Source organism: Rousettus aegyptiacus, unplaced genomic scaffold, assembly GCF_014176215.1.
Source record: "Rousettus aegyptiacus isolate mRouAeg1 unplaced genomic scaffold, mRouAeg1.p scaffold_m13_p_10, whole genome shotgun sequence".
Taxonomy (NCBI): domain Eukaryota; kingdom Metazoa; phylum Chordata; class Mammalia; order Chiroptera; family Pteropodidae; genus Rousettus; species Rousettus aegyptiacus.
Window position 1 is genome coordinate 83,986,532 of NW_023416285.1, and position 12,931 is coordinate 83,999,462.

General features: G+C 36.6%; 1 protein-coding gene and 1 pseudogene across 1 annotated transcript; both read right to left on the bottom strand.

The window, feature by feature from the left end:
• Positions 1-282: 282 nt before the first annotated feature.
• Positions 283-401, bottom strand: LOC118608730 (annotated as a pseudogene).
• A 2,942-nt stretch (positions 402-3,343) lies between these two features.
• Positions 3,344-12,621, bottom strand: THNSL1 (threonine synthase like 1). Its single transcript, XM_016124919.2, has 3 exons — positions 12,450-12,621; positions 6,963-7,134; positions 3,344-5,697 (listed from the first exon to the last, which is right to left on the bottom strand). Exon 3 carries the CDS (start codon positions 5,647-5,649, stop codon positions 3,418-3,420), a length of 2,232 nt encoding a protein of 743 aa, XP_015980405.2. The 5' UTR covers positions 5,650-5,697; positions 6,963-7,134; positions 12,450-12,621; the 3' UTR covers positions 3,344-3,417.
• Between the last annotated feature and the right edge of the window lie 310 nt (positions 12,622-12,931).

The following is a 12,931-nucleotide window of genomic DNA, read 5'->3' on the forward strand; positions in this document are numbered from 1 at the left end:
CATCACGCAATTTGATTTCTTGTCACCTCGTGTTCTCTGTCCTCTGAAACCTTTTCTGACTGTTCCAAGACACTAGAAGATTTCTTGGCTTTGCTTTTTTAAATCAGAGGAGTGTGTTCGAACTTTGATTTTGAAGGAGCTTATTTGTTTTTAGTTTCGAAGAAATAAAACTAATGATTTTGGTGGTCAGAATACATGGATAGGGTTCACACAAATTACTATTTCATACTAGATTTTATTCATATTTCTGGATTGGGACAACAACTGTATTTTTTTAAAAAACGCATACGACACCTAGTATTCGGAAGTGGTCTCCCATCCAAGTACTAATCGGGCCTGCCCCGGCTTAGCTTCTGAGATCAGATGAGATCCGGCATGTTCACGGTGGCATGGCCATAGACAAGAACTGTATTTTTCTGTTTCCATGGGTTTGAGTTCACATCAAAACAGCTTTTTAAGAAAATTAACATTATATAGTCTGAATTGTAAAACGTTTATAAATAATTTAATGGACTGAAACAGTATTTGCCATAAATGTTTTTAAAATTGAATCGCTATTAAAATCTCACAAAAGCCTCATACAATTAATTGCCTTCTAAACTCTATTTAATGGAAATGTATTTTACAATTTCCATTAATATGTAACTTTAAAATCTCATTTCTCAAGAATCTTACAAATTGACTATTTATGACATTATAAAACAATTTCAAAGAGAAAGCTTGCACAACGATAGCCTGAAAACTGAACAATTTTTCATTTCATAAACTGGAAATTTTTATTTTAATAATGGCAAAGTATGAAGTCTATTTTTACATGTCATTAGAAAGAATCACAAATGTTTGGAAGTCCCTATTCATTAGCCTTCAACACAAATTTTACGAGAACAGATAAAAATCAGGCAATTTAAATATCCATTAACTGGTAAATTGATAGATTGTGGTATTCATACAATTCAAAAAAATAATGTTATACAGTAATAAAAATTAATGAAGTGTGGTTTCACTAATCTGCATAGATGAATTTTAAAGTTTTTCATCAAAAGTTGATGGAAGCATACGTAATGATTGCATTTACATAGAATTCAGAGAGAGACCAAAATTAAGCAGTGCAAAACTATAAATTCAAATAGGGGGATGACGAACAGAAAGGATAGTGGTACCCGTGGGAAGAGAGCGAATGTAATCAAAGAGGCGCCACAATGGGTATCAAAGGAATGAGTCATGCTCTGCTCTCAGAGAGAGGTAGTGAGCACAGGGGTATTTACTACTGATCTTTAAACGGTACATATTTGGCACACTCCGGAGCAAATGAAAGAAAGTAGAGACCATTACGTAGACTTTTGGAGAAGCTTGATCTTGATTAAAATGCAAAAAAAATAATAGTTGGGGAAAAATGGATATTTAGGTTTTGTTTTGCTCTCTTGCTTTTAACATATGAAAAGACAACATCTGGATGGCAGAGAAAGAAAGGTTCCATTAGAGGGGAGGAGTTAAAACAGGAGAGGAGAGAACTGAGAAAACAAGTTATTTGAGTCCTCCGAAGGAAGGACGGATCCAACGCACACCAGGAGAGGCCGGCCCTTGAAAAGAATACAACCTAATTCAACCAAAAAGGAGTAGGAAGGATAAAAACAGGCACAGCAGATTTGTATATTTGGAGATGGGAAACCAAGGTGTGTCACATCTGATAGCTGTTCCTCTTGAATGAGGCAAGGTTATTAGCTGAGAGGCAGGGCCAGAGTTGGTTTTGAGAAAAAGTGAAAGCCTGCAGTAAGTTTTGGAAGTGAGCGCGCTGGCCACGGGTAAATGCAGAGGCTCTCATGGACATTTCCTGGTTTCCCTATTCTCTGCTTAGAACGTATTTCCTCTTCCTTTTCACCTAGAAAAATCTTCCCATCCTTCAAATCTCACCGCAGGTTCAATGTCCTCTGAAATCTTTTCTATTCCATGGTAATCCTTCCCTTTTAAATCTTATAGCATTTGACTGCGTCACTCATTTTTTCACTTATTCATGGACTGTCCTGCAGTAACTCTTTCTGTTGTACGTGATTTAATTTTTATGTGTTGTCTCCTTAACTACAGTTCTTGAGGGCAGAAATTGTCTTTTTAAAAAAAAACACTGTCCTTCCCTCTCAGAAAAAGTGTATTCTCGTACACACAATGAACATTTAGATGCATTTTCTAAATGTCATCTCCTGAAACAAATATCCTTAAAAGCAAATGATAAAATAATTAAGACATACATGAGTAAGTAAACTTCGAATCCTCCATTATTTTCTTATAACTGCTCCTGGTTTTCAATTTTTAATTTTAGAACTTACTTTTTAGAGGTTAAGCAAGAGATTCAATGTTAACATATAATTTAAACAAATTATTACTGGTAATTATTCAATTTTTTCTTTATGACTTTTAATGTGTTTTTCATGCATGTAGTTCTCCCAGAAAATGAAATAGAATGTCATCAGCAAAGACAAATTATGTTAGGAATGCCATCTTGTGGTTGAGAGTAGTTCCTTACACTAAAATCCTTTCAGGGACAATCTTTAAGTCAGAAATAAAACATCCAATAAATTCGCCAAAGTGTGGAGAAGGAAAAAGTAAATATACGCATCAATTGTGTGTAGTTTGTCAAGACAATGTTCATTGGAAAGAGACAATGGGCAGATTACAGAAAAACGGACTCCGAATACAAGAAAACTACCAATAACTATAAAAACATACTTCTATTGACTATACAAATAATCTAAATTTTGAAAAATTTTTCTCTCGAAAGAGTAATTTTATTTCTGAACCCACTGCTAAGTAGTTGATTATTACATTTTGGATTTAAACCATGTATCTTGATTTTTAAACTATACCTTCTACCTATAAACATCCAAAGGGGAGAGGGCAGAGCACTTACCTGATTTGGATGGTACGGGACACATGTAATTGTAGCTCAAAAGGAGTTTGAGTTGAACACACTGGCTCTATCTTAAGACGTGAGGTGATTAATTCCTCTATGCAAGTTAGCCATTTGAGTGGTATCTTTCTCATCAACAGAGAACTAGTTGCAGTTACACAACTATGCTTAAATATTTTAATTACCAAACTGAATACCAGACATTTTGGCCCACTTAAAAGTGGGGGTGACGAAGCAGAAACTGACGTATCCCTCACGAGTACAAAGCACAGCACGATAGCACAAGAGTCCTTGCACTATGCTACCTTTTTGTCACTTCTAGATCAGGGATCCAAGGAGCATGTGTACAGGTAAATTGTTCAGGACCAGAGACAAGGCTACTGAAATTCCAAAAGGTAATTTACATATAGACATATTTACATAAAAAACAAAATGCTATTGTACTCCAAATCGCCTTTTGTGATTTATTATTCATGCTTATTACCAGAAAAAAAAAAGTATTTCACTCAGAAAACTCATGGGAATTGTTTCTGTATGAGTTTTTCCACGTGACTCTTCAGGACGTTCACGTCAGCGGCGCAGACCTGGTGCTCCATCTTCTCTTGCTGTTTTGTTCTCTCTAATAAAGCCTCGTGTGGTGGAGGCAACGCATTATATGAACTCAATAAATACAGTTGACTTGATGAAGTCTGGCTGATTTCTTTAATCTTTAAAGCCTGCATGATAGCAGGTGCAAACTTTGAGTAATGAGCTGTAGACGAGACAATCACCGGGCAAGTTTTGTCTTGCATTCTGTCTGCAACCACTTTTGCAACAGCGGTGTGTGGATCCAAAATATACCCTGAAGTATTGTAGGTGGAGTGAATAGCTGCTAGGCATTCTCCCTCAGAGCACCAGTCCGCGATGAAATCCTGCTGAAGTTTCTCAACTAGAATCTTTTCTATCTGGAAGTGACGCTGCTCTTCTAATTGATTAAATAATTTTGTCACCAATTGTCCGTCTTTATTAGCCATCAAGTATAAATGTCGTTCCAGGTTTGAAGATTTGAGAATATCTATTGCTGGCGAAAAGGTTTGTGCTAATTTCCTTTCCCTTAGATCATAATGTCCTGTTTTTATAAAATCAGTCAAAACATGGTTCTGATTAGAGGCACAAATAAATTTGCGAATAGGAATTCCCATCATTTTGGCATACACTGCTGCTAAAATGTTACCAAAGTTCCCTGTGGGGATACAGACATCCACTGGGCTTCCAAAAGAAATAAATCCTTGGCTCACGAGATCAAGATATGCAGAAGCATGATAGACTACTTGGGGAAGCAGTCGGCCCCAGTTTATGGAATTAGCTGAACTTAAGATCGTCCCATATTCTACAGTAAGAAAGCCCGTAAACTCGGCATCTTTAAAAATTCCTTTTACAGCGGTCTGGCAAAAATCGAAATCTGACTTGACACCCACTGCCCATCCATTTTCTTTCTGACTGCCAATTATTTGTGCTTTCTGAAAATCACTTACTCCGTTCTCGGGAAAAAACGTGGCTACAGCTATTCTTTGCTTGTCATTCTTATTAAGACGACTAAAACCATTTAAGACTGCACTCCCGGTGTCTCCCGAGGTTGCTACTAGGATCATATAATTACAGCTCGGTGGAATACAGTGTGCAAACAGATGGGGCATAAGTTGCAAAGACAAATCTTTAAATGACCCTGTTGGTCCATGAAATAATTCCAGGATGAACTGGTTGCCTAAAAGGTGCCTGACAGGGGCAATTTTGGAGCAGGCAAAGTTTTCCCCATAAGCAGTTTCGATCATTTCTCCCAACCTGGCTGCAGGTATGTCAGCAGGATGTATACACTTTTCCAACAGTATTTGGGCTCTTTCTATATAGGTTGCTCCTACTAGACTTTTCCACTCCCCACAGCTTAATTTTGGAAATTCTTTCTTAGGAACAAAGAGTCCACCATCAGAAGCTAATCCCTCAATCACGGCTTCGCTAAAGAATTTCGTCGAAACCTTCTGTTCATGGTCTTTGGGGCTAAAGTATCTTGTTGAAATGAACGTTTCTGAGTCCACATCTTGGTATCTTTTAACTGCATTAAGCACTTTGTCAGCTACCTCCTCTGGGGAAGCCCCATTTTCACAAAAAACACGAGTATCGTACCACTTCTTATAATATTGTCTTCTAAATTTGAGTAAGTCTTTCATAGATGTTCCAGGATTCTGACCTACAATCCTCTCTATTTTCATTAATTTTAGACGACTAACTATATCCACTAGAGGTACATCCAGATATACGATTATTCCATTTTTCTTCAGATGCCACATGCTAGCATCATGCATTGGATTGGACCCGGTAAGGGAAATCACACTTCCAGATGCAGAGAAGTTTAACACAGCTTTTCCTTCCTCTTCTAAAAACTGCTCATTACCAACATCCTGTAATTTTTCAGACACACTCATATTCCAGGTTTTTTCAAGGATATCATCATCCACATCTATGACACAACAACCTAGTTTGTGACCTATTATTCTGCCTACTGTTGTTTTCCCAGCACCAGGTGGTCCCATCAGGACAATATTTTTGTCTCCAACAAGAGACTGGGTTGAGTGCCATGACTTCCGTAATTCTGCAAGTGCAAAGGTTCTTGAAAGAAATAGCTGGCCGTGTTTATCCGTTTTGACGTGTATAACAGAAAAACATTTCTGAGTTATTTGTTTCAGATGCTGACATCGGTTAAAGTGGAGCATTCTCTTTTCACTTTTCTGCCCAAGCCAACCTAAAAATTGGCTTTAGCCCTTTTCAAAACATAAAAACAAAACAAAAGACATTTGGTTACTAATTTCAACAGTTAAAATCCCAATAGGATTGAATATAATCATGCTCACAGTACACATCTATTTGAAGCTCTTCCAAATTTATGGGACTTTAAAAAAAGTATGAGTACTTTTCATATACTGCATATTATATATTGCATATTATATATATATCTCATTTTTGCATATTATCCTTTTAAAAATCTTTCAAATCTCAAAGTACTGAATAATCAAAACTTTAATAATGTGTAACTATTATGCAACAGAAACGTAATTCAGAAAATGCCATATCATAGATGCTTTGTAAAAAAATACATACTAAATCAAATTAGTATTTCTTTTCCTGTAATGAAAACTGCCTTATGAATGCTATTTACTTGCAATTCACTCATTAATTTCTCCTTAGTTATATGAACATGTGATAGACTAATAGACTATCATGTTACTCATAAATTTCTTAGTTACAGAATTCACAGAATAAAATATTTGCTTATAAAGTGCTTAAATAACTTTCCAAACTATAGGAGAAATGTATGACATTTTCTTTCTCATGTGCCTTTTATATGGATACTGTTAAGAATCATTCTTACATATTTTTCATGTAAGGCCTTCAAAAGAGCTAAAGTAAAAGGTACAATATGCAAATAGTTAAGAAAAATTTATAATCACTGGCGAGGTCAAAGGCTACATATCTATAACCTTATCTTCATAGGACCATCACTTTTGTCTCTGTCCTACAAACACCATCAGTGGGGAGACTTAACTCAAACTCAAGACTCCAGGGTGATAGCAAAGAAACTTGGGAATTTTCCAATGATAAAAGGAAAAAGCTATTCTGGCGTCCAAAGGGGCTCTGCAATTCCTTATACTGGTCAAATGACTGTCTTTGGGAATATAGTCACTGTTAAAACACAATTGTATGCCACACACGTCAAATTCAGTCATATGTAAAATGCAAGTTAATAACTTGCTCATTTAAGTTGACTCAGGTAACTTCAGTCAAATGTAAGCTAATCACTTCTGCTCATTTAAATTGACTAAGGTAACTTCACAGACACATAGAGGAGTTTTTCACATGTTCTGTGGTAGAACCAAAATGTGACTAAGCAAACTAAATATTAGATGGTACCTTTAAATATGTTCTGAAAACAGTCAATCATTTACTGTTCTGATTATCAATGCTACTTAAACTGTGGTCTGTAATTAACCATTTAAACCATTTTAAGCTAACGCAGAATTTAACTTACAAGTTAAATTACGACTGTCAAGAGAAGAAATACATTTCCTTATTTGACTTCTCAGCTTGTATGTGCTGTGCTTAATTCCCACTGACTTGTAAACATATGACACACAGGAGTCAATTTTAAATGAAGAGTCTGTTGACGCTGAGGCAAAGTCAATCTTAGCAAAAAGTGGAGTCTATAATGAAAAAAATCTCAAGTTAATCATAACTTCATACAGTATCATAAAATTCCACACAGTCTATTATTAAAATATCCATCTGAAATATTTAAAGTACAATAAAATAACGATTGACCCTTTTCATGTTCCCCAATCTGTTATTAAAAAATTAAGATATTTTTTCAACATGTGTCTTATACAATTTTACTAAACATTAGAACTGAAGAAATTTCTGCCATTGAGCAATATAAAATACAATATAACCAAATAATATGCACAAAATCTTTCACAATGATACTTACAATTTTAATGATTTACCTATGTGCAGTGATCAAAGGAAAAAAATCAGTGGACTAAAGCTATGAAATGAGTGTCTGAATTCTTCTTTTAGGTTGTTTTATCCATCTGAATCACTACATGATTTGTATATAATAATATGTATTGTAAAATGTGCAAATGAAGCATCTGCCACACACAGGTACCTCTATTTAAATGAGTTTGTAATAAATGCAAAGCGTATAACACAGTGTCTGGCACATAAGAATATTCATATATGTAGCAATATTAATCATCGTCACTCAAAGACAATGGACTAAAACCACGCAAATTGAATCAGAATATCTAGGCACAAGGTTAGGCATTTTTTTTTTTTTTATGGTTTGGTTTATAAACCTTAAGAGAAAATAGTGGTACTCATCCGTGAATTGAGAACTGTTTTGCCATGCAGTCTAATCTTTTCCCTAGAGTAAACCAAGGATCAGAGAACTGTACACTGGACCCCAACAGCAATTTCTTTTATTAAACTGTATTCTGGTAATGTACTTTAATGCTATTTTGAGGGCACTGAATAAAACAGCCTGATTAACCTCCTATTCAGGAGGCTTTTGCTTATAAAATCAGTGTCTTATTTTTTCAGTTCTCAGTGCATAACTTTCTGATGTCTGTATTAGTATTAACTGCATATTCTCCGAGTAGCTGGCTTGTTTTTATGAACACTAAATCTTTTAAATGATCTTTTTTCCCACTCCTGTTGGTGGCTACAATGCTTAACATTGATGCCATTAAAAGTAGAAGATTGTAACATGAACATTATGCATGTTAACTTCACCTTAACTTTTATAATCTTGCTTTTCCTTTGTTTTATATGAATTAAAAATAGAAAATGATGACAGTTCAATTTATTGTGTATCAATATTATTTCATCAAAAATCATCATCCTGACTCTAGAGGAAAACAGTTAAGTGCTATAATGTGTAACAAATGTCATTTTTAAAGAAAAATAAAGAAGATGAATTCTATTTTAAGTTGCATACTAAATTTCGTTATATAACATTCAGCTATAAGCTAATTTTAGGGCTTCAACATCCATTGTAAGCAAACCATATGACAAAAGAAGATAGAAAAAAGCCTACAGCATGTAACTTTTACCTGGAAATTGAGTTTTTCTTAAGAAGTAATATAGTCCATTCTCGTTACTCATGGTAATTATGTTCTATAAAGTTACTACAAATATTGAGTTAGTGAATATTGAACCACTGCTCCTAAGGGTAATACAGGGTTAGGTTCCTGTGAGCCTCTATTTACAACATTTCGCCAACTGATCAATACATAAACTTGTTTTCTGTGTGTTTCTGTTTAAAGACACCTTATTTAACATATATATTGTTGCTTCATTTCCACTGAACTCACGGTCAACAGCACTTTTAACTCATGCCTGAATGAAGCTGATCTAACGCTCATTGCCGTTAATTCGCCTGACAGCAAGTTGGCTCCAGCACTCGGCTCCAAGGGCTATTTTAAACAGCAAAATCATCAACTAGAAGCACAAAAATGTAAAAAATGTGGCACTAAACAGAACTGGAAAAAGACACTTATTTACAGATTGAGAGCTGAAACGAGAAGGCGGCACATCGCCTTGCTTGACCCGGCTTGGAACACGTGCATCGGGCAACTCAAATTTTTCACCACTGTGCACAAAAGTGACGTAAATATTAATTTGGGGTTATAAATTTTAGTGGGTACCTATGAAGAATGAAGATTGACCACATATCATTTTCTTTTGATTCAAAGCCATATTATTAGACATTTTTCATTTTATATTTCAGTATGTTTTTCAGTACCATGGTCATACACTGGCAATTTTTCTTCAGCCAAAGGACAAAACTACTTCAAATTAAATGAAAGTCTTAGTCATGTAAGAGTCAAAAGTCAAAAACAGTACTTAAAGACCAAATCTCTTGGCCATCAAGTACCTGAGTACTTTATGGTTTATAGTAATATTAATGTTCTCAAATATTTTTTGTAGAGCCAAGTTCTACACAAAAATATTTTAGTTATTCTAACTCCTCAGAGGATGGAAGATCTACATGACTCCATTCTGCATTAATTTTTTACTGATTACTTACAGGGGAGCTTTTGACTAATTCCAAAGGATACTTTTTGGACATAAAAGACATATCATTCAAACAGATAAATGAAAAGGCAGTGGTATGTCAGTTTCATAGCAAGAACTTTAAATAACAAAAAGTCCACATGTACATATTAATTCAAGTACTGTGTGGACCTCAAGGCACAAAATTTAACAATTTTATTGTGACTAGCTGATCAAAACTGAATGAAGTATTCAAGGGGAAAAAAAATACAGAAATCACTTTTTAAATTGCTTTTAAATTATTTCCTATGAATGCTAATAAAGTTACATTTTAAACCAGAAATACATATTAATTTCAGTAACCTATTTACTGTTTTCTTAAGTTTACATTAGATGAGTGATAACCAAGATCAAACTCAACCCATTATCAATTTTTACTTCAAAAATAGTCCAGAAGAATTTTTTTCAATTCCATTACAAAATTACCTAGTTTCCAATTCCTTTGTGTAACTGTCAAAATCCTACTTAGTCAAAATGATTTAGCATTTGTCACTCATTTAAAATGTTATTATACTCTCTTCCAAAATAAAACATAAGATACAGCACTTCAAAAATTATTTATGAGCAGCACTGGCTATAGTTCAATAAAGTTCCAAAAAATACGCCATGATTATGCTTGTCATCCAATATTAATGTAATCTCTATTTCGATTTCTCAGGTGAATGACTAAATCTAGTCTACTATCTTATGAAGATATTCTGAGGTTTTTAAAAATTCTTAAAAATTACTGCATTTTTACAGCAATGGTTTCCTGATAAATAATGACCAAAAAACAGTAAGATACGAGGACATAAACTAACCAAGGAGAGGTAAAGCTCTGCTGTTTCTGACTGAGCAAACAAAACCTCTCAATGAGCCCTCCAGCCAGCCAGTTCCTACTTCCCAACGTACTCCGAGGTGGAGAGGGTGGAAGGACCACACACTCCAGTGCCATGTTGTCATCTTAGGGATCTTACATTCAAAAGTAGTTTTACTAGTTCACCACTCATCTTAGCCTTTATCTTAGTATCAAAGCTAAGTAATTCCTGTTGTTGCCTTTTGCTGTTAGATATCTTCTTAATGGTCTTGAGTATCTAATTCAAGACTTTTTAAGTACCCTTTTCGGTTCTTTAACTTAGAAAAATATTGTAAAGTATGTTTTTGTATACAGAGTTTATATTCCTCATGATTAGCTTATTTTATATTCCCACCCGTGCCCATTTTCATATTCGTCTAAGTAGATTAAAATAATCCTTAGCCAAAAAAAGAAAAAAAAAAACCCCTAATTTGTGCATACAACTGTTTACATCAGGGATTTGGCAAATTACAACCCACAGGCCAAATCTGGCCCACCACCCTTTTGTAAATTTTCACAGGGACAAAACTTTGCTTTCATTTGTTTACTATTGTCTTATGAGTTAAAATGGTAGAGTAGTTGAGACAGAAACCATCAGGCCTGCAAAGGCCTAAAACACTAATTATCTATCTAGCCCTTTATAGAAAAAGTTAATGACCACAATGGTATAGCAACACTAATTTCCTGTGTACATACTGGATACAGGCATTTCCTTAGACAGTACTGTCATTTTGAGAAAATCATAAAAATAAGAAATATATTCTTTGTAAACATGCTTTCAAAAGAAAAACAGAATTACAGACCAACTATTTAAGAAAAAAGTTCCTTTCCAAATGATTTAGCAATTTCATAACTGTAAACTAAATATACTACAGGGAGATCTTAAATTGTTTAATATTTTTTAAACCATAAGTTTACTAATATCAGTGAAAATACTGTATTCAGAAACACCAGAAAGTCAAGATTAAGTCAGCTAAAGCCAGTTGGTTCTTAGTAAGGGGAGAAATCATGCTTTTCTTTGACCTAACTCTTTTAGAAACTGGTTAACATAAACAGTCCCAAAGTGTTTCTTCTAGTTAGAAAATTTATAAGCTTTGCTATCCACTTGGCTAATGGTGTTATTATTCTGAGTCCTTAGATCAAGTGGTTTTCATATTTTCTTAGCATAGAGAACAGAACTTTTCTCTCTACATGCTAAGCAAAAAAAAAAAAAAAAAAAGGCAAGGTAGCATATACATATAAAATGTTTCGAAAAATGAAAATCTGATGTGTAGGAGAATCATCCTCAAGATGTCACTGATCTGAAATAAAATATTTGTTAAACGCCTGGGATAAAAAGTAAAATCTCATAAGGACCTACACATTCAACATAGCCTTTTAAGCAGGAACTAAAAACTTAATCAAGCCACCTCGCTGTTGTAATCCCTCCACCTAGCACCTAGACAGTAAAACGATCAGAACTGGTGTCCTCGCCCATCTACGAGCACCTTTATTCCCTTAAGGCAAAGTGGCCAGCGGAAGGTTGGTTCACAACCATCTATCTATCTTCCTTCTCAAATCATATTGCCATAATATCTTTTAGAGACCCAGAATGGCAAAGGTTTCTTTCTAAATGAGTTTCTCCCAGCAGTCATATGTGTATAAACAGGTTTATGGAGGACCAAATGGGTTCAGAACGGAAGAAAACCGCTCTAAAGGGCCCATATAAAAGGCTTCTTTGGTTTCGGCTGTTCATTTAAAGAACAAAGTCCACACATAGTGGAGAAAGACCTAAGATAGGCCCGATCAAGAGGGAAACAGGATAGAAAGCGGAGAACCGGCGAGCCGCGGGAGAAAGCAGGGGGAGCCGAGGGGAGAACCGGGGCGCGGCAGGTGGATGGATGGGAAGACGCGCGACAGGTGGATGGATGGGAAGGACCGCAGGACGTGGGTACACGGCGAGTTCTGGGTGGCCGGGGAAATGAGCGCAGACGGACAGTTGAGATGACAATGAGTAGCGGAAAGGGGAAGGCATGCGACGGGAACGCACTGGTTTCTACAGTGCCCCTTTTTCCTCAAATAACTCACCAAGAAAATCACACTGAGAGGACGGGAGGGAGGAAAAGAAAGGAAAGGGAGTGTCCAGGAGCCGCCAGTGTCGCCTCGGGATCGAACCCCGCAGCTCTGGCGCTCGCCCCGGCTCGCCCACAGCCCAGGCCGGAGCGCTCGCCAGGCCCCGCCCGCCCCCACGCTGCGGCTCTGCGCCTGCGCCGGTGCGGGCTGGCGCGGACCTGCGCGCCCGCACGCCACACCCACGCCCTGAGCGGGCCCGCAGCGCGCACGTGACCCTCGCCCGGCGCCCCGCCTACCCGCGCCCTCCCGGCTCCTCGGGCTCCGCCCCTCCCTCGCCCCGCTCTCGGAGTTTATCCGGCGTCGGCGCGGCCTCGGCGCTCGCTCCGCCCTCGCTGGGACTGGGGCCTGCGCACAAGAGCCTAATGGTGTGACGCGTGCTCTCTCCGTGCGTTTCTCCTGTGTCTGAGATTGGTTTTTTTTTTTCTCTCTATAGAGAC